Source organism: Gadus morhua, chromosome 5 (assembly GCF_902167405.1).
Source record: "Gadus morhua chromosome 5, gadMor3.0, whole genome shotgun sequence".
NCBI lineage: Eukaryota > Metazoa > Chordata > Actinopteri > Gadiformes > Gadidae > Gadus > Gadus morhua.
This window is the reverse complement of record NC_044052.1, coordinates 17,661,851-17,683,163: the sequence shown is the minus strand read 5'-3', so window position 1 is coordinate 17,683,163 and position 21,313 is coordinate 17,661,851. Positions and strand designations below refer to the sequence as shown.

The 21,313-nt window shown below is 50.7% G+C and overlaps 1 protein-coding gene across 1 annotated transcript in view; it reads right to left on the bottom strand.

Annotated features, from left to right (window-relative positions):
* Positions 1-255: 255 nt before the first annotated feature.
* Positions 256-21,313, bottom strand: part of LOC115544120 (nardilysin) — a 22,071-nt gene continuing 1,013 nt past the window's right edge. Inside the window, exons 2-32 of the mRNA XM_030356943.1 lie at positions 21,299-21,313; positions 20,752-21,028; positions 20,125-20,206; positions 19,516-19,669; positions 19,274-19,347; positions 18,824-18,919; positions 18,524-18,646; positions 17,828-17,885; positions 16,991-17,064; positions 16,705-16,774; positions 16,496-16,573; positions 15,206-15,326; positions 14,806-14,864; positions 14,480-14,534; positions 13,891-13,995; positions 12,701-12,824; positions 11,980-12,066; positions 11,151-11,270; positions 10,926-10,977; positions 8,721-8,871; positions 8,269-8,396; positions 7,688-7,850; positions 4,743-4,774; positions 4,193-4,331; positions 3,989-4,036; positions 3,703-3,755; positions 2,634-2,717; positions 2,428-2,518; positions 2,167-2,283; positions 1,863-1,952; positions 256-829 (exon numbers count right to left, since the gene is read on the bottom strand). The exon at positions 21,299-21,313 is cut by the window's right edge and continues 174 nt beyond it. Of these exons, the coding sequence (XP_030212803.1) occupies positions 620-829; positions 1,863-1,952; positions 2,167-2,283; positions 2,428-2,518; positions 2,634-2,717; positions 3,703-3,755; positions 3,989-4,036; positions 4,193-4,331; positions 4,743-4,774; positions 7,688-7,850; positions 8,269-8,396; positions 8,721-8,871; positions 10,926-10,977; positions 11,151-11,270; positions 11,980-12,066; positions 12,701-12,824; positions 13,891-13,995; positions 14,480-14,534; positions 14,806-14,864; positions 15,206-15,326; positions 16,496-16,573; positions 16,705-16,774; positions 16,991-17,064; positions 17,828-17,885; positions 18,524-18,646; positions 18,824-18,919; positions 19,274-19,347; positions 19,516-19,669; positions 20,125-20,206; positions 20,752-21,028; positions 21,299-21,313 (3,130 nt within the window). The 3' untranslated portion in view covers positions 256-619. The remainder of the gene's footprint in view (positions 830-1,862; positions 1,953-2,166; positions 2,284-2,427; positions 2,519-2,633; positions 2,718-3,702; positions 3,756-3,988; positions 4,037-4,192; positions 4,332-4,742; positions 4,775-7,687; positions 7,851-8,268; positions 8,397-8,720; positions 8,872-10,925; positions 10,978-11,150; positions 11,271-11,979; positions 12,067-12,700; positions 12,825-13,890; positions 13,996-14,479; positions 14,535-14,805; positions 14,865-15,205; positions 15,327-16,495; positions 16,574-16,704; positions 16,775-16,990; positions 17,065-17,827; positions 17,886-18,523; positions 18,647-18,823; positions 18,920-19,273; positions 19,348-19,515; positions 19,670-20,124; positions 20,207-20,751; positions 21,029-21,298) is intronic.

Here is a 21,313-nt window from a genome sequence, read left to right as displayed (position 1 = left end):
TCTTTGACTTATCTATTTTCTTTCATTTTATGATGCCGTTTCTATTTGAAGCACTTTGAGTCTGCCTCGTGTATGAAAAGTGCCCTTGCCTTGCCTAAATACAAACCGGGAGAACGCAGAGCCCAGCCAATAGGAGGGAGGGAGACTCTAGCAGCCTATGAGGCCAGTTGTGCACATGGACTCCTGGCTGGCTTGGAGTCCCGCACCGGGGTCAAGAGGAGCAGCCTTGTCCGGTCGCTGAAAGATGGACAGTCATCGTTTTATCATCACTCCGTTTATTTATTAGTTTATCAGTCTCTTATCACAATGTGATGGAATCTGATGCAGTGCTGGGCTTCAGGTCCACTGCCACGCATGGGGGAAAACACAGCAACCGCCGTCGTCAGGGGGGGGGTTAAAAGGTCGGTGGGGGGGTCAAAGTCAGGCGGGGTCAAAGGTCAGAGGGGAGAGGCCATCGGTTAGGGGTTCAGCCTTTCGATGAACTAACCCTTTTTCTTACTTGAAGGGGTGCTATCATATATGGGAGGAGTCACTAGTTCTATGGGAGGGGCCATCATGTAAGTGGGAGGGGTCGTCATGTATGTGGGAGGAGTCATCAGCTCTATGGGCAGGTCACAGTTCATTGTACTATCTTGTGGTAGGGAAAGAGGGGCAAGGTTTTGGTGAAATCAGGGATATCCATGATGGCCGACGCGGCGGCCATCTTGGGCGAGGGGGGGAGGAAGGTGAGTTTGGACACCTCTCCATACGAGGAGCTGCTCTCTTCCTCCTCCTCACCCCCCTGGAGCTCTGTCTGCTGATCCTTCTCCTCCGCTCCAAAGCCCACCACCTGAGACGGACAGGGCAACCTTTACCTTTCTCCTCTCGTCACCAAAACAACAACAACAACAACAACAACAACAGCAACAGCAGCAAATTTATTTGTATTGCCCTAGCTGTACGTTCACACCAAAAGCTATAAATCGTTTCGAGCCATAAACGCCCATTCACTTTCTATTAGACATGTGCGATAAAGCGATAGGAGCGATAAAACGCTGGAGCGATAGCTTTAAAGCTGTAAAGCTGTAAATGAGAGTTGATAACTGCTGAACTTTATGCAAATGAGCTAGTAGCCTTTCTGTAAATGACCGCCAGCCAATCGGAATGCAGACGTCTCTCGCCGGCGTGGGTCCCAGTAAACATACGCGCAAGAGCGATATGAGCTGTAAATATTTTTTGACAGCGTTACGTTTTGAGCTATTCGCCGAATTTACATCTTTTACAGCTTTTGGTGTGAACGTAGAGTTAAACACCATTACAGTCTCAAAGGGCTTCACTTAAATATTTATGACAACCCCCTGACCCAAGCGCCCACAACGGCAAAAAAATACTCCCTTAATCAGCAAGGAAGAAATCTCGAGACGGGACGCAGAGTGGGGGATCCCTCCTGGGTGGGCACCATAGTTGACGTACATACATACATACATACTAGGGATGGGCACGAGTAGTAAATTCCAAACTCGAGTGATCGAAGGAATTCCTCGAGGATCAATCGAGTACTCGTTTAATCAAATCTATTTTCAGAATGCAACGCATCTGCAGCAGGAATAGGCCTGATGATGAACGGCAATATTACCAACCAAACATGTAATGCTTATTCTCCATCAAAACAATCAGAGTTATCAGAGTATTCATTATTTATTTTTGCAAACGTTCAAAACACGTTTGCTTCAGAAAACTTTGATGACTCGAGTTTGCCTGTCCATCAACCGAGTTAATTTGTAACGAGGAGTACTCAAGTAATCGATTCCTCACGCCCATCCCTAATATATACATACTACGACCCGCCCAGACGTGGCCGCGGCGTGGCCGGGGGAACTCACGTGCACGCTGAGCTTGGGGCTGTCCTGTCGGCGGTGCTCTTTAAACCAGGAGATCAGATGCTCCCGGGACATCTGCTTCAGAGCGGAGATCTGGAACACAATCAGGGTCAGGAGGACTCAGGGTAGGGGTACGTAATGTAGTCGTCGGTTTAGTAACGGAAGCGACACGACTTATTTCAGTACTTCCGAACTGTAATGCTCGGAGCCCGACCTTTATGGCGAAACTTTTCCATGACTCAAACCCCCCTTGACCCTTGACCCCTAACATCCCCCCCCCCCCCAGCCCCCGACTCTCTCTGCTCACCTCTCGGCCCAGCCTGTCGAAGATGTACTGCTGTGTGACCACCTCTGACCAGTTCCTGTCCACCTCCTCCCCCAGGTGGGTGTCCTCGTACTCCTTCAGCCGGACCAGGGCCGTCACCTACACACACACATACACTTTAATGCATCTCTTCAATTATTTCTTAGGTGAATTTGTCATTAGAAAAATATTAGCATAACCTCTTTAACCTCCCACACACACACACACACACACACACACACACACACACACACACACACACACCTGGGTGCTGAAGGCGTTCTCGCTGAGGGCGTTCAGCTTCTTCTCGAACGAGGCGAGGAACTCTTCAATCTTCAGCTCCACCGTCTCGGTGCTGCAGGGGAGCAACGGTCAGGGTCAGCAGGAGGGGGGGGCGAGGGGGGGGCATGAGTGGGAGGGGAGGGAGGGAGCTGCCTCATTAGACTACGACGTCTCCCCCGCACACTCACCAGAACTTGGTTGCCTGCGTTTCCACGGTAACCGAGAAGCCCAGGATTCCAGAGGTGTTCCTGCAGGTCGGGTAGACGTGGTACCTGGAGAGAGAGAGAGAGAGACAGGGTGAGACGGAGAGAGAGAGAGAGAGAGACAGGGTGAGACGGAGAGAGAGAGAGAGAGAGACAGGGTGAGACGGAGAGGGAGAGAGAGAGACAGGGTGAGGGAGAGAGACAGACAGACAGACAGACAGACAGACAGACAGACAGACAGACAGACAGAGAGAGAGAGACACAGGGTGAGACGGAGAGGGAGACAGACAGAGAGGGGGAGAGAGAAAGAGAAAGACAGGGTGAGACGGAGAGGGAGACGGACAGAGAGAGAGAGAGAGAGACACAGGGTGAGACGGAGAGAAAGAGAAAGACAGGGTGAGACGGACAGAGAGAGAGAGAGAGAGAGAGAGAGAGAGAGAGAGAGAGAGAGAGAGAGAGAGAGAGAGAGAGAGAGAGAGAGAGAGAGAGAGAGAGAGAGAGAGAGAGAGAGAGAGAGAGAGAGAGAGAGAGAGAGACGGGGTGAGACGGACAGAGAGAGAGAGCGACAGAGAGACAGACAGAGAGAGAGGGGGAGAGAGAAAGAGAGGGGGAGAGAGAAAGAGAGAGACAGGGTGATGGGGACAGGGAGACAGACAGAGAGACGGAGTCAGGGATAGAGTGAGACAGGTAGGGCCACAGAAATGGAGAGAGAGGGGGAGACGGAGAGACAGTGAAGGACAGAGACCGGCGACTGGAAGACACAGAGGCAGTGACAGTGTCAGTGACACAGACACAGACAGACAGACACAAACAGAGGGAAAGAGAGAGAGACAGACAGGCAGAGGGAGAGAGAAACTGACAGAGGCTTGTGTTTTCCACACGGGACCGTTAACGAGGCATCCCTTAACAACCAACTTAGCACCACTAGTAATGCTACAAGCATACTACTTATAATTCTTCGTCATGTTCCATCACTAGTCGTCATTGAACTGAAGCAATCAAACGGCACGCTCTCTGAGAAATGTATAAATAAACAAGAGATAGACAGACTCACCCCAGAGTCTCCTTGGTGCGTAGGAAGTCAAAGCATGGCTCCTCCATGTGCATCTGTGGGGACACACACACACACACACACACACACACACACACACACACACACACACACACACACACACACACACACACACACACACACACACACACACACACACACGTTTAGTGACTGGGCGGAGGAGAAAGAAGAGATGGAGGAGAAGTGAGGAATACGAAGAAGAGGAGGAGAGGTGAGGAAGAGGAAGAGGAGGGAGGAGGAGGAGGAGTGAAGAGGTGCTGGTTCTCACCACTAGAAGCTCCATAAGCGTGTGTTCTCTCAGGTTCTTTGTGCCTGACTGAGGAGGGGGAGAGAGAAGGGGGAGAGAGAAGGATTACTCCTAAAGTTGGCCAAATGATTGAATGCATCCGTTCCACATTGTCTTTAAGATAAGGTAAGATACACGAAGGTGACCATGGCGGTAAGGACGTGAACATGGCTATGAGGACGGCACCTGGTAGTAGACGGTGACCTCCGAGTTGGCGTCGCCCTTGTTCAGAGACTTGACCTTACAGAGGTGGTGCCGCCCGGGAAGCTGCACCACCCTGAAGAGCACCGGCACCTCCGCTGGCAGGGCCCGGAACTGCAGCTTCCTGCCAGGGGAGGGAGGGAGGGAGGGAGGGAGGGAGGGACGGAGGGAGGGAGGGAGGGTCAACCAGGAGGGAGGGTTAGGGTCAGACAGACACCGGGGGAGACGGATTTAGAGAGAACAAAGAAGGTCAGAGAGAGAGATAAAGATAGAGAGACAAGAAGTAACAAACAAGTCAAAAAGGCAGAAAAAAATGAAATAAATAAAGAAAGAAATAATGATAAAGAAAGGAAGACAACAAAAGAAAAAAGGAGGAATAAAGAAACTAATCCGAAACAAACATTGAGGAAAACCTAACAACACAAACACCAGCATCCACCAATCACAGCCCAGGAGAAACCAAAGCTCCCAGCGGGGGTCCTGGGAGGAGGGAGGGGGTATGGAGTCCAATCAGCAGCAGCAGCAATCAACTTACTCGGTGACGTAGTGCAGGAACTGGAGGGCCTCCTGTTGACAGAGCACACGGCGTAATGAGCCAGCAGGCCGGAGGGAACGCACCACACTGCTGCCTCCACCAGGGGGACCACACACACACAACTAGGTACTGCTGCCTCCACCAGGGGGACCACACACACAACTAGGTACTGCTGCCTCCACCAGGAGGACCACACACACAACTAGGTACTGCTGCCTCCACCAGGGGGACCACACACACAACTAGGTACTGCTGCCTCCACCAGGGGGACCACACACACAACTAGGTACTGCTGCCTCCACCAGGGGGACCACACACACAACTAGGTACTGCTGCCTCCACCAGGGGGACCACACACACAACTAGGTACTGCTGCCTCCACCAGGGGGACCACACACACAACTAGGTACTGCTGCCTCCACCAGGAGGACCACACACACAACTAGGTACTGCTGCCTCCACCAGGGGGACCACACACACAACTAGGTACTGCTGCCTCCACCAGGGGGACCACACACACAACTAGGTACTGCTGCCTCCACCAGGGGGACCACACACACAACTAGGTACTGCTGCCTCCACCAGGGGGACCACACACACAACTAGGTACTGCTGCCTCCACCAGGGGGACCACACACACAACTAGGTACTGCTGCCTCCACCAGGGGGACCACACACACAACTAGGTACTGCTGCCTCCACCAGGGGGACCACACACACAACTAGGTACTGCTGCCTCCACCAGGGGGACCACACACACAACTAGGTACTGCTGCCTCCACCAGGGGGACCACACCAGAGATTGAAATTAACTTTTTTGCCCACCAGCCACTGTGGCAGATAGATTTAAGAATCTACCAGCCACTCATCTTTTTTACCAGCCAGTTATACGCTATATATTTTTTTAATAAATGCGTCCATTTTAAACAATATAATAGTTACAATATATAAGCAAAGTGTTTTTCATAAACATAATTTCAGAAGTTATTTTTTACTGTTAGTAGGTGCTACCAAGGAACTGAGTTGAAAATGTCACACTCTTGCCGCATATGATAAACAATACAGAGGTATCTGCCATATTAAGTCATGTTTAATTCAAAGGTGTTACGATGACAAGTTTGGGGATAATTCATCTATACAAAGTATTTTCAATAAAATACAAATTGACATTAACAATAAAACATGCATGGCTACACCATCATAAGTCAATAGGAACATTTTTTTTTGTGACTGCATACAAATGTGTCCACAGACATGGTAACATGGTAACGTATGATGGTAAGCATTTTTGGCCCTTAACACCAATATCCAGAAAAAAACCCTGCCTCAAAAGGCTATTGGCTTAAGCAATACAAGTAGCGGCATATACTTGAACTTTATACCCTGAACTTTTAAACGTTGAAAACGTGCAAAAACATAATTATATATTTATGTGGCATTCGGTCCAATGCTGAAAATATATCTGTGGCATTCAGCGAGCCAATGCTGTGGTAAAGTGTGTAAAGTATGACCAAGTGTTTCTTTCTGTTCAATAGATAGAACTTTATCGATCCCCTGTAGGGGAAATTTGTTAATGTTTGTCCCTACAAAACAATAATGGTAAAAAAATAAATACAAAACACGACGGTAACTGAGTAAGTCAAACCGTCCAATCTGAAGGCTCTACTTAACCACTCCCCCTGCTAACTTCCACCAATGCAAAGCGAACAGAACTGAGTAGGGGAGGGCGTAGCCTAACTAGTTTGTGAACGACCCAGAGAAACGCAACGCAAATTCAATGTGAACATGTATGAGGCTTTTATAAAATCCGAGTGTCTCAAAAAGAGGGCATTCATTCCTACCTGTAACACTGTTAAATAGCGGCCCAAATTGGTGGGCGCTATCCTGGTCATTTCTCTGCGTGATCAGTACGAAGTGTGGCGTGTGAGCGTTTGCATGGGTTGAATTGCGCGTGTCTCACGTCAGGCTGAATGTGTGAGACTTGAGAGACCCGTTACCGGTATATTATCCCGAATGTTGGCGGTCGCAGTTCAGCAAGAGAGGCGTAGAAGAAGAAGGGGGTCGGATGTTGACAGTAATGGTTGTGGAACTGTGCAGCGCCGTATGACGAATGTGTTAAATATGCAAATTTGATCGGACCGGACTGGAAAGTATTACCCGACACAGTGCGGGCGAAGTGACACAATTCACCGTACAAATGGCGTGTGGCGGGTGTTAATTTCCATCCCTGGGCCACACACACACATGATTGAGTACTGCTACCTCCCCTGCACACAGCCTCCCCCCCCCCCCCCCCCCCCCCCCCCCCAGTAAGACTCCCCCAGTCAGACTCTTCCCCCCCCCCCCCCCCCCCCACCCCCGCTGCTCCCTAATGACATCTAAACAGTTTTAGCTCGTTGCTGAATCGGTGCATCTAGTGAACGTTGTTTACCATCTTCTGCACTACTCAGCGGCACCTCATCAACACAGCCCAGATCCCTCTGCTCCCGATATAATACATCTATAAATAATATAACTTCAACAGGAGGAGGCAGAGGCACACTTCTATTTATGCCCTCAACAATCAACATCCACAGCGTTTCACAAATGCAGGAAATAATCCGGTTTTTGCGTCGCATTTCTTTTGTTTTGCAGAACAATGCACCCCCTCCTTAAACCTGCCCCCTTAGATGTACCTCCCCCCCCCCCCATCTTTAACCTCTGCCCCCTAAAGGGTTGACTATGGTTCCACGTAGACACAACGCAAGGTGGTTTACGGACCCCGCGGACCCTCCTTGCGTCCACCTCAAGGGCCTGACGTGCGCCTCCCAAAAATTCGAACCTTGCGTCGAAGCGAGTCCCGTGATTGGTCCGCTCCCTAATACCTGACGCAGAACCAAAACAGGTCCACGAACTGCGTCGCAGCGTGTGCATGGTCCAAGCGTAGCGTAACTGGGTGCACTCACCGCGCTGCTGTAGTTGCCCTGGACGAGCCCCTCGGCGTAGAGGTGGGCCCTGAAGCTCCGGCTGAACGCCATCAGCTTGTCCGGGGTCAGCCCCGCGCTCAGAGCCGCGTACTTCTCCATCATGGACCAGCGGGAGTGCTCCAGCACCAGCAGACGCACGTCTCTGAGGACATAGGAGAGGGGGGGGGTTGAGGGGGTGGACAGTGAACGAGAGACATTAAGACGGGGCAAAGGGAGTAAGGTTGAAGAAAGAAAGACCCCCTTTGCATCTTGGCGACATCGCTTAATAGAGGGAGCCCAGTTCCATAAACACCGGTCATGTTAACACGCTGAACATTTCCAATTCTGCGGTGAAATTGTATTGCTGTAAAAAAAAAGTGTCATCTTTATAACCTAGTTCAAGCAACACATAAACAGGAAGTAAAGCTCACGCCTCAGGCTGAAACGCATCACCTCAGTGGGGCCACGCCATTGGACAGCACAGATTTAAACCCCTCAGCGGGACCACGCCATTGGACACCACAGGTTCATTACACACGTCAACCAATCAGGAACCACTGGTACAGAAGCAGACGACTCACTTTCCCAGCTTGGTGGGCTTGATGAGCGTGTTGAAGTAGCTCTTCTTCAGCTGCTCCATGAACATGCTGAACACGTCTGGATCCGCGCGGAAGTCCGCCAGGTGGTCCACCAGCAGGTGGAACAGCAGCTGGAGAGGAGAGGAGGAGGAGACGGAGAGAGAGTGAGAGAGAGGAGGAGACGGAGAGAGAGAGGATACAGGGAGAGAGAGGAGGAGGAGACAGAGACAGAGACAGGGAGAGAGAGGAGGAGGAGGAGTAGGAGGAGACAGAAAGAATAAAGAAGAAATTAGAAGAAGGCAGACAACCACCAGCTGATTGGACCAGAGCAAGTTATCCAGCAGCTGATTAGACCAGGGCCTGTCACTCAGCAGGACCCATAGAGAGCTTGTGGTTGAAGCCCTTGACCCTCAGCACCAGGCCCCGTTAACCAGTTAACCAGTGGGTTGACTCACAGAGAGCTTGTGGTTGAAGCCCTTGACCCTCATCACCAGGCCGTGCTCCCCGGCCGTCAGCTTGTACTCCAGCTGGGCCACGTCCGCCTCATAGGCCGGCTCCGCCAGCCGGTGGGTCAGGATGTTCACCAGCAGGTCAAACAGGACCACACTGAGGGGGGGAGAGAGAGAGTCAGAACAGGACCACACTGAGGGGGGAGAGAGTGTCAGAACAGGACCACACTGTTGGGGGAGAGAGAGTCAGAACAGGACCACACTGAGGGGGGGAGAGTGTCAGAACAGGACCACACTGTGGGGGAAGAGAGGGGGGAGAGAGAGTCAGAACAGGACCACACTGAAGTGGGGAGAGAGAGTCAGAACAGGACCACACTGAGGGGGGGAGAGAGAGTCAGAACAAGACCACACTGAGGGGGGAGAGAGGGTCAAAACAGGCCCACACTGTTGGGGTGGGGGTAGAGTGAGGCAGGGAGAGAGTTAGAGGCAAAGGCAGAGAGAGAGGGACAGAGAGAGCGACACAGAGAGAGGGCAATTCAGAGGGAGAGCGTGAAAGGAAGGAAGAGAGCGCTTAAGAGACAGAGCGTGCTAGAGAGTCAGAGGAAGAGAGAGAGAGAGAGAGAGAGAGAGAGAGGAAGGGAGAGAAAGCGAGAGGGTGAGATTATGTTGTTTCATGCTTCGGTGATACGGATATGTTGTCAAGCCAAAACAGCAATTGCAATTGAATTGAGAAAGAGTCAGAAGCACGCACGCACACACAAACACACACAGACACAGACACACCGACACACAGACACCCCCACACACAAAAGACTTGACATGCAAAATAACCCAGAGCTAGACTCCTTGGAAGGGTCCTCGAGTGAGTATAGATCTGGGATTTGAGCAGCGTTCCACTGAATATTCCTAAAGACCTGCGGGTAAGAGTGCTGCTGGGACGAATGCCACTGCTGCTGTTTCAAAAAGTGAGTTCAGAAGTTTGAATTAGTCTTGCAGGGAACAGTGAAGTTCACGGCGCTGAAGTGAGTTAACTCGGTTGACTGGTGAACTTCTAATATGAAACAAACCTCACTTTGGTGCAGAGCACAGCGCTGCACTGATGCATTATTAATGCAGTGGTTGGTTCATTTCTTTGTAACGGGCGGGTTCTCCTGTTCCCCCGACCCTGAATCCGTTCCTGGTAGCCGCTGGTGTTAGTACCGTTACCTGCGCCGTGCCCAGAGCGTGCCCACCATCTAAATCAGGGGTCGGATCACAACCCGACACCATCTGATCTGGGAGCGGCTAGCGCTGCCTGCCCCTTAACGCAGCGCCGTCTGATCTGGGAGCGTCTAGCGCTGCCTGATCGTTAACGAGGAACCATCTGATCTGGGAGCGTCAACCACTGCCTGACGGTTAACGCAACGCCGTCTGATCTGGGAGCGTCTAGCGCTGCCTGATCGTTAACGCAACGCCGTCTGATCTGGGAGCATCTAGCACTGCCTGATAATGAATGCGGCGCTGTCTGATCTGGGGGCGTCTAACGCTGGCTGACGGTTAACGCAACGCCGTCTGATCTGGGATTGTCTAGCGCTGCCTGACCGCTAACTCGACACCATTTGGGAGCGTCTAGCACTGCCTGAGCGTTAACGCGACACTGTCTGATCTGGGAGCGTCTAGCGCTGCCTGTCCGTTAACGCGGCAGCGTCTGTTCTGTGAGCGTCTAGCGCTGCCTGAGCGTTAACGCGACACCGTCTGACCTGGGAGCGTCTAGCGCTGCCTATGCGTTAACGCGACGCAATTTGATCCGGGAGCGTCTAGCGCTGCCTGAACGTTACCAAGGCGCCATCGGAAGGAAAAGCATCAAAGCATCGGCCGGCGAATCAGCAAGGAGATGAGGAGGAGGGAGGAGAACGGGGGAGGGGCCAGGGTGAAGACAGGGAGGTGATGGATGAAACAGAGAGGCGGGAAGACAGAGGGCACACACTGGGACGCAGAGAGATGGAGAGACAGGGGGAGCAGAGGAGACAGGGGTGAGACAAACAGCAGAGGGGGAGGGGGAGGAGGTGGAGGGAGGGAGGGGAGGAGGAGGATTAGTATTCCGTCGTACAAATAAATGGATGGATGGCTGGGGAATGGCCGTTTGAATGAGGGGACACAGAGAGAGGGCGTGAAGTGTTGTTCAGTGACGCTCTCTCCCCCTCAAGAGCGCGGCTTAGGGGCGGGACTTACTTCTCAGCCGACTGCTGGATGACAGGCGAGATGAGGTGGAACCGGACGTAGGCTGTCACACACACACACACACACAAACACACAGAGGAGCACAACATGTCAACACAATGCCGTGCTTACCAGAGCTCTGTGTCATGTGACACACGTATGCACACGATGTATATTAATTGACAGTGACAGGTTCTACACACTGTGGCAGACACTCTCATCCACACACACACACACCTTTAGGGATGTTGAACTTGGTGTCCTTCTTGTACCAGAGGCAGCCAGTGTCGCTGTCGGCCATCTTAACGGGGACGTCGCTCTCGGGACAGTCGGCCGGGTGCAGGGTGAAGTCTGTGGCTACACACACACACACACACACACACACACACACACACACACACACACACACACACACACACACACACACACACACACACACACACACACACACACACACACACACACACACACACACACACCATTTATTTTTGTAGCGCGTCAGGATAGTCTAGTGTTGGATTAGACTCCAAGCCGAAAGGTTGTGGGTTTGACACCTGATGCCTTGCCGCTCTACCTGAGGAGTCTTGGAGTAGGATGACCTTTGACCCCATCTGATATTAACGACCTCTCTCTAAAGAACATCATTATGTCCCCTTTGATAGTTGAACAGGATCTGGACTATCAGCCAGTAGTTCAGTTCCTCTCTCGCAAGACTAACTAGTTTAACAGGTCAGTGGTACAGGCCTGGTTAGACTAACTAGTTCACCAGTGCGGCCTGGGTTAGACCAACAGTGTGGCCTGGTTAAACTAACAAGTTCACCAGTGCGGTCTGGGTTAGACTAACTAGTTCAACGTTGTGGTCTGGTTAAACGAACTAGTTCACCAGTGCGGTCTGGGTTAGACTAACTCGTTTCCTGGTTAGACTCAACAGTTTCCCAGGGCGAACCAGGTTAGACGAACTAGTTCACCAGCGCTGCCTTGGTTAAACTAACTAGTTCACCAGTGCAGTACGGGTTAAACTAAAATGTTGATTAACCAGGGACTCAGAAGGGTGGGTTGTGCTCACCGATGAAGTGGTTTGGGACGGGGAGGTGCAGCTCCGGGTTGGGCTCCGGTGGTCCGGACCAGCGGTCCCGCCACTCCTGACTTACGTCTGGGGGAGGGAGGGAGGGAACATAGGGGAGGGTCGGGGTGGGGGAGGGAGGGAGGGAACATAGGGGAGGGTCAGGGTGGGGGAGGGAGGGAGGGAACATAGGGGAGGGTCGGGGTGGGGGAGGGAGGGAGGGAACATAGGGGAGGGTCGGGGTGGGGGAGAGCGAGGGAGAGAAGAGAGGGTAAGCGGTTGGGTGAAACGAGGGTACGGGTGAGAGGGGAATAAGGGTGAGAGGGGAATAAGGGGGAGAGGGGGTAGCTCAGACAGATGTACTGTCATGTTGGTATGTATGTTTCATCAGGGGCATCAGGCAGAGACCGTTCTGTCCTCTCTCCCTCTACCCTGAATCAGTCTCTCCAGGGTCCCTCTGCCGTTACATGTCGATAAAAGAGATGAAACGTGAACGAATCAAAGGGAATACACTCTTGGACCAGTGTTTCCGGATAAGGGTCCGTCGGGCATACATAAAATAAAACATCTCAATAACACCATTATTATTCATGTTTGATCAAAAAGTCACAGCGCTCGCGTCTTCAAAGCACACGCCAAACAAGTACGGCTGTCTGTGTGTTTGAGTGTTTGGGTCAATGTCTATGTGTGTCTGTGTGTATCTCTGCTTCTGCGCGTGTCTCACCCTCCTGGCTGTAGTTGGTGTTGAACCACTTCTCCCTCAGGGGACATTGACCCTCGTGTTCCGGGGACAGCAGCATAAGGTTGGCCCGGTCTGGGGTGAGAAGGGAGAGTGCCTCGCTGATCACCTGTGCGCACGCACGCACGCACGCACGCACACACACACACACACACACACACACACACACACACACACACACACACACACACACACACACACACACACACACACACACACACACACACACACACACACACACACACACACACACACAATTAAAAACTCATAAAACCTAATGAAGGATTTCTAAGTCAACATCAATGTATTGTTTGTACTCGTTCTGATAAATGCCAGAACTAATAAACCAAAGTCATAAAAAAACAAAAACAAATTGTTAAAAATTACTAAAATTCCATTAACATCCAACTGAGACCTTTAAACCTTGAAATCTCTCAAATGAAACGCTCCATAACACCATAGAAATGTTTTTTTTTTATATTAATAATTCATTTTCTTAATTCACTGTGAAAGCGACCAAATTAAGCCAGAGAGCTTGTAGGGAAGCCGGCACTAACTGATTGGCTGAGGAGCCAATCAGCACGCTAGGCTCCCGTTTGGGAGGCCAATGGGTGTTGACACTATGTAACTTCCCACAGAGATGGTTAAAGGAAGGGACACCAGGATCTATTAACGTTTTAGTAACTGTAACATATCACAGAGGGAAGAACCCACTATATAACGAGGATCTCTTCAGGAAATGTCAGAGTATTCGAAGTCAGCTAAAAAACTCAGTCTTCGAAAGAAGTCTGAAAGATCAATAGGGCCAATCGACGAAATATGATTGGGCTGGCTTGGCCACGTGACTGGACTGTGATTGGTCAACTGCTTGACTATGGAGCCATGAGGGAACAGACTCCTCATATTCATTCTGATGCTTAATGCACCAGAATGATAACACTTAATTACATAAGACGCTCATGAGTAGAAGTCAATTACAGAGTTATGTCACCCATCACTTTAAGAATTTTTATGGAGGCAGAGCATAAATAACAGTGAAATGATTATCCATAATTAGAAAAAGAACCATATGAATACATTAATGACATTGATTATCAATTCAAAGACAATGATGAGTCTTGCTGTCTAAACAAAAACCCACTAATACACACACGCATACACACACACACAGTTACCTCTGGTCTGAACTCAAACATCAGCTGGTCTCCGGTCAGGAGGTCTTCTTTAGGAAAGAGCTGCATGTTCTCACACATGTCCTCCACAAACTCTATGGGGTCAGTCTGACACACAGACACAGACACAGACACTTTTCAAGTATCGTATTTGAGGATTACATAAGATTAAGAATGGAGTCACTATAAAAGTGGAGTCACTATTACATGGAGTCACTATAAAAGTGGAGTCACTATTACATGGAGTCACTATAAAAGTGGAGTCACTATTACATGGATTCACTATAAAAGTGGAGTCACTATTACATGGAGTCACTATAAAAGTGGAGTCACTATTACATGGAGTCACTATAAAAGTGGAGTCACTATTACATGGAGTCACTATAAAAGTGGAGTCACTATTACATGGAGTCACTATAAAAGTGGAGTCACTATTACATGGAGTCACTATAAAAGTGGAGTCACTATAAGAATGCAGTCACTACAAGTCTTGTAGTCACTAGCATGAGTGGAGTCACTAAGATTGGAGTCACTAGTATAAGTGGAGTAACTAAGATTGGAGTCACTAGTATTAGTACCAGTATTCATTTACCTGCTCCTGATAATGGAACTCGTTGGCTTCAATCTTCTGGATCTCTTCATATATTCTGCAGGGACGACAGAGACAGCATGTGAGAGGAGGTTGATTGTCACAGCGGTAACAACACGAGGAGACCACGACCTAACAGGTAATCAGCATCTTCTGACGCATCAGTAAATCACCACAGTAGGAAGGGAGGAGTGATTGACACACCACACCCTCAGCCAAGGAAGAAAAACATTTAGGAGAGGAAGATGCACAAATATATATATAAATATATGAGAGAGAGCGAGAGAGCGAGAGAGAGAGAGAGCCCTCCAGTGAGAGTGTGTGTGTACCTTTGTTCAGGTCCCAGGGTCTGCAGCATGCTGAGGTACTGGAAGACCAGGTGGACCACCTGCAGAGGAGACACACTCACACGCTAACCCCTGCACAAACCACAACGGGAGTCACACAAACTAACACACAAGTGACGTGTTGTTCCCAGACTGACGAGGGCTCAGTGGCAGCATGGCACCCATCTCTGTACAAAAGTACAAACGTGTCGACACTCGCTTCAGATCGGAACACAGTGGGCTGGCCTTGGATCTCGGGTGGGTTGGAGCATGAGAGCGTAAGATGGAGTCAACTGATGGGGAATCAAACCCAGAACCCTTTGGCTGGGAGTCACCCCCCTGATCCGTAGACCAGCTGTCCTGCGCTGACGTTAGGACCGACACCGGGACAAAGGTGAGGTACCTGGTAGAAGTTCTGGAAGCCCTCGTCCGTGAGGGTGATGGAGATGGAGAAGATGGAGTAGGTGGCGTTCTGGTCGAAGCCCGTCTCGCTGTTCCCACCGAAGAGATCCAGGGCCCAGCACCTATCCGGACACACGGCACCACGGAGACATATCTCACATATATCCCACCGGATATACCAGACAGGGAGGGTATATCACGGTGCATCACGGGAGCATCACTGTTGGCGATACACCGCCATATTCAATCAGCTGAGTTGTAGAACTGCATTATCGAACTATTAAACTATATTAGATTACATGGTTTCATAATTCATAGTTCGATTATGCGAATGAAAACGGCACACGTCAGAGGACGGCATATTGGGAGTAGCTTTGTAAACTAAATGTTAAACTGCAGAGTTCTTGACCTCGATGGCACTCCAAGCCGTTGGAAAAACACACACACAACAAATGTTCAGTATTAAGTCAGAGCCACTCTCAAAGTATGCAAGCTTGTGTTGCTTAGCAACTTCCTTTCTCTCTTGAGGACCTACGCTGCTTGGCGGAAGTATAATGGTTTTCTTTCATTAGATGGCGTTTTATGATCTGCACATTATGTGACATCATGCCAGGTAAACCCTGCCGCGCATCGGGCCTCACAATGGCCCTCCTAAAACCCCATCCAACCCTGGCCTCATGTACAACAACATCAAGCTACCGTCCTCTGAAACCTGCCCACCCACCTTCAAACAGGAGGCTATTTTTGGAGGCAGGAGCTCACGGTTTGACCCCTGCTGCCCACCGCCGGTCCTACCTCCCGGCGCACTCGGGCGATAAATAGAGCACCAACTCAAACGTCCGCGCTGAAGGGCCCTCGTCGGACGCCGGCAGCAACGGGCGCCATCGCTCGCTTCTGAATGACAATCGCTACGACCGCCCACTCTCACATTCAGCGTTCCCATTCAACGGCGGCATGCACGGTGTGCTCCATCAACCGCCCGATGTGCTGTTGCTAGGATACGGGGGCCCGCTGTAGTCAGAACCGGGCAATCAGAGAGGGTCCGGCAACGCTTATCGTCAAGGAGGGGCCGAGAGGGGGCCTCATTACGGAAACAGCCCGATATCCAGGGACAAGTGGGAGCGCCGCGGCGCAAGTGGGACCCCCGCACACGGAGCGCCCGGAAAAAACACCACAGGGGAGTAGGAATGTGAATGGGAACCCGGAGGGTGGTGTGTGATTGGTTCTGGAGGAGCCCTTCAGCCCACTGAGGGGGGGGAGAGAGATCAGACCTTTTCGGGGAAAAACTCACTTTTTCCGGAGCAGGGATAGGATGCTGCCCGCTCCCTCGTGGCCAATGAGCCAGGAGATGTAGTGAAGAGGTTTCACCCTGCGGAGACAGCAGGAGAGGGGGGGGGAGAAGGGTCGGAACGGAGGACGGCAGAGACGAGAGAATCCTCATGTGTGCATATCCATCCGTGTGTGTGTGTCTCTGTGTGTGTGTGTGTGTGTGCGCGTTACCTGTAGTGCTTCTCCTGAGGCGGGAGGGCCCACGTGATGGTCAAAGCATGGACTTTCCTCACGGGAACAACTGGACGGACACACACACACACACACACACCACACACACACACACACACTTAATATTCACAGCATTAATGACGGCCTTAGGATGTTATATTCCCAGTTACACAGAGGTCGCCCGTATTGGCAGCAGTAGCAGCACCGGGGGGGGGGGGGGGGGCACTGTGCTGACTATCCCACTCCCAGTGGGGGCCCGGTGGGCTGGCTGGGCGGGGGTGCGTACCTCTGTAGAGCTTGTTGAAGGCTGGCGTATCGAAGGGATCCTGCATGCGAGAGAAATCCGGCCTGGGCTGGACGCTGCACACACACACACACACACACACACACACACACACACACACACACACACACACACACACACATACACACACACACAATACAAAGCACATTAATGTCCCCTGCCAGCACCAACACCACAGGCATCATTTATCAGGTAGAAAGGTAACTCATCCGGACGCATGGAGTAATCGCGTCCTTTCAAGCCAGGAGATAATTGCAAAATATTTTCCTTATCAGCGAAAAAGGGCCCAGGAGTATATTTCATCTTGATTAGACGAATGATTACCACCTGGTAAATATTTACTGTAGGGTGAAATTAAAGTTTATTTACAGAGACTACAATGGATACTCATGGTACGAGCGTTTTGTTAAGGAGGAAATATTAATGTGTTGATTCCCAATCCAAACACATCATTATGCCTGGCTGCTAGACAAAGCACAGGACAGTGAGGTTACTGTATGGTTATGGCGGCCGCCTTAACAACAATAGGGCCCGCCTTGACTACATATGTATTAAAAAAAAACATATATATTTTTTAATTACCAGGCATTAACAAAGTAGAAAGCTCTCGTAGGGAAATGAAACATACCTCCATCAGGTATAAAGATAAATAATGCATCAGTAATACTGATCACAACAATGGTTGTGTCATTTTTGAATGGAATTGAAACCTCCTTGACCACCTTGACTAAGACATTTTCTGGGGGAAACACTGCGGCTGGTGTTTGGATCCAAGATGGCAGGTCGGTGAACCATGCTATTGAAGAGCTTCAGACTTACTTGTTGGGCACCTTGCTGAAGATCTCCCTCACCCACTCTTCCAAGGTGTCCAGCTTCTCTGTAGGGGCACAGGGCGAGCAGAGGGAAGTTAGCAGCAGGAACTATCTACTTTATCCATCTATTGTCATTTACTGTTAAATATCTACTGTTAGCAATATAATCCCCCTTAGACATGCCTTCACAAAATGTAGAACATGCACTGGGATAGGGAGGTGGATTTCATCTTTCATCTTGAGTGGCTTACACCTGAAATAGCCTGGATGCACTCTCTCTGCCTTCACCTTAAAAGTATTGGAAATGATCAACACTGGAATAGATTGCTCTGGCCTTTGGGAGCGAATACCTATAGAGTAGACTGCTCTGGCCTATGGGAGCGAATGGCTCTTGAGTAGATTGATCTGGCATAAGGGAGGAACAGCTCTGGAGTAGATTGTTCTGTCCTAAAAGAACAAACATCTCTGAGGTAGATTGCTCTGGCCTAAAGGAATGATCATTTGTGGAGTAGATTGCTCGGGTTCATGGGAGGAACAGTTCTGGTGTAGATTGCTCTGGCCTAAAGGAACCAACAGCACTAGAGTAGATCGCTCTGCCTAAAGGCAAAAACAGCTCTGGAGTCGATTGCTCTGGCCTAAGGGATGAATAGCTCTGGAGGAGGTTGCTTTGGCCTCAGGGAAGCTGAAGGGGTGGACTGCTGACCTATGGACTGCACAGCCAGGGTCATGTAGTGGGCAGAGTAGTATCTCTTCCAGAAGGCCCGCAGCTCTTTGTACACGTTGATCTTCTTCTCCTTGGGCTCCTCCTTCAGGGACTGAGCGTTTCCTGGCACAAAAACAAAAAACAAGAATCACACAAATTGCCTTCTTGTCTTTGTTGGCCGCTCCTCCAACAGCTGTTCACTGTCGGTTAACGAGGTGAAGGGCGTGGCGCCCGGCTGATTGAGCACTGGTCTGCAGGGCTGTTCACAGGATGCTGGGTGGGGGGGAGGGGGCGACTCACCCCAACCGAACTTGCCCATGGGGTGTCCGGGTTTTGCCAGACTGCCGAACAGCATCTCCTTCCTGTGGGAGTCGGACGGCTTGGCCAGCTGGTACTCTTCAGGGGGGGGGGGGGGGGGGATGAAGAAGACAGCAAAGGAAAGGTTAAGGATATACAATTCGAAGTAAATAAATACACACAGTGCATATGTTTTTGTGTGGCGTCCCGTTGTGTCTCTATACATTTCTAGCTTTCAGACGAGACCCAGTGTGCAGACACAGGTCAAATCATTCTCCTTTCTCAGCAGAGTCCAGAGGGACTGATAAGCAGAGAAACAACATCACCCCTGCCACCACCCCCATCGACCACTGCCACCACCCGCCAGCCCCCCCCCCCCCCCCCCGGCTTTGATGGTGGTAGCATGACGGGTGGGTGGTGGGGGTGGAGAAGGTGGTCCCGACCTCCACTCACCGCTGTCGACAGCCTCCACCTCGCGGTCCACGGCGTCTCTGATCATCAGCGGGCAGATGAAGAACTGGGCCCACCTGGGGAGGGAGGGAGGGAGGGAGGGGGGGCGGGGGGGGAACATCGCCAGGGGGAGAAGCAGAGCGGATGATCAGCGAGTGGACCGGACTCAGACCAGACCCCGGCAGAGAGATCAGGGGGCAGCCGGCAAACACACGAACGCAAAGCGCTCTCCCTCGGGTCCTCACCTGTCCAGAGCCTCCCGGAAGCGCTTCCTGGGAACGTCGAACTGGAACACCGTCCGCTCGCAGTCGGTGGACGCGTTGTCGCTGCCGCCATGTTTGTTGAGGAAGGCGTCAAAGCCGTTCTCCGTGGGATACTTCTCACTGCCCATAAACACCACTGGGAGGGGAGGGGAGGGGAGGGAGGGAGGGGAGGGGAGGAGAGGAGAGGAGAGGGGAGGGAGAGCAGAGAGGGAGGGGAGAAGAGGAGAGAGGAGAGGGAGGAGAGGGGAGGGGAGGGAGAGCAGAGAGGGAGGGGAGAAGAGGAGAGAGGAGAGGGGAGAGAGGAGAGGACCAGATAGAAGCCGAGAGAGTTAACAAGGGGAGAGGAGAGGAGAGAGGAGGAGGGAAGAGAAGAGAAAGGAAGAGAGGAGAGGTTGGGAAAAAAGTAAGTTTGATTTGTAGCCATACAAACAACAACAGAGAGCTGCAGAAATACACGTAAAAGGTAACTCAAGCACTAAAAAAATAAATAAAGCTCAATATCTTCAGACCCCACATCTCTCCCCCTGTAGGGTTTGGAAGGGGGGGTCAGGATGGGTGTTGACAGCGTGCTGCAGGAGGATGCTCACTCACTGTGTTCCAGGAAGTGAGCGAGGCCCGGGAGGTGGTCGGGGTCGCTGAAGCTGCCCACTCCGACGCACAGCGCTGCAGCCGACTGGGACAGACAGACAGGGAGCGTTACTTCGTCATTACTACAGGGGGCGACGTTCCAGTTCTCAAAGACGCATTACAAATCCTTGGGACAATATGCAAAAAAAGATGAAAACATGCCATTGTACGTTTATATATCCAGACACATCTTACAAAATCGATATGGTTAAATTATACTTTTGGAGAATAGATTTTGGCCTACATTGGGTTAGTGATTGCAACTATACAGACAGATTAAACAGATTACCGATTCCATTTTCCAAACCGTGCTTCCCCATCCCATTACTTCATGTCATATATTTAGAGGGAATGATTCTAGCCCAATTAACAACCAGCGCTTACTGCTGAGTAGTAACGCTTTGTAATTGGCTTTTAATGAAACAGGCCTAGAAAATCACATAATCATTTCGTATTACATTTCTCATAAAACAAAGATGTACGCAATAATTGCAGCCTTTAGCGTTCAGCTAATTGCGGAGGCCAAAATTGCGGTTCCGATTAACATGCAAGTTACTGGGCAGAGCCAGAAAGTAGGTCCCTGTTGTGCACCTGTTTCTCAGACGGCTTCCCTCGTCTCCTCTTCCCCTCCTTCTCTCCCTCGTCCTCGCTCTCCTTTTTGTCATCCTCGTCTTCTTCTTCCCCTGTTTCTTCTCCGGAGTCACTGCCCTCTTCCTCCTCCTCGTCGCCTTCCTCCTCCTCCTCCTCCTCCTCCTCTTCCTCGTCTTCCTCCTCCTCCTCGTCCTCTCCGTCAGAGGTGTTGTCAGCTGAACTCGTCCTTGTATCTGAGATGAGCAGAGCTCTCAGGCCGTTGTCAAGCACGATGTACCTGGGGGTATAATTGACGATTAGGCTTGGGGTGGCTATTGGTTTGGTGAAGCTTAGCATAGAATTACTCTGATTGTGCTTCGATACTTGAATGATTCAGGACCATCTGCGTAGAAAAGTAAACCTTAATAAGAGGGTACTAAATCGGACATTTCAAAGAAACAATGAAAAATACAAGAGAGAGAGAATGACAAAGAGAATGTTCAAATTGAAGATACTTTTACGGAAATACTTCTGTGAATGCCTATGAAGACTGGGGGAGGAGTTCTACCTGTACTGTTTGGGA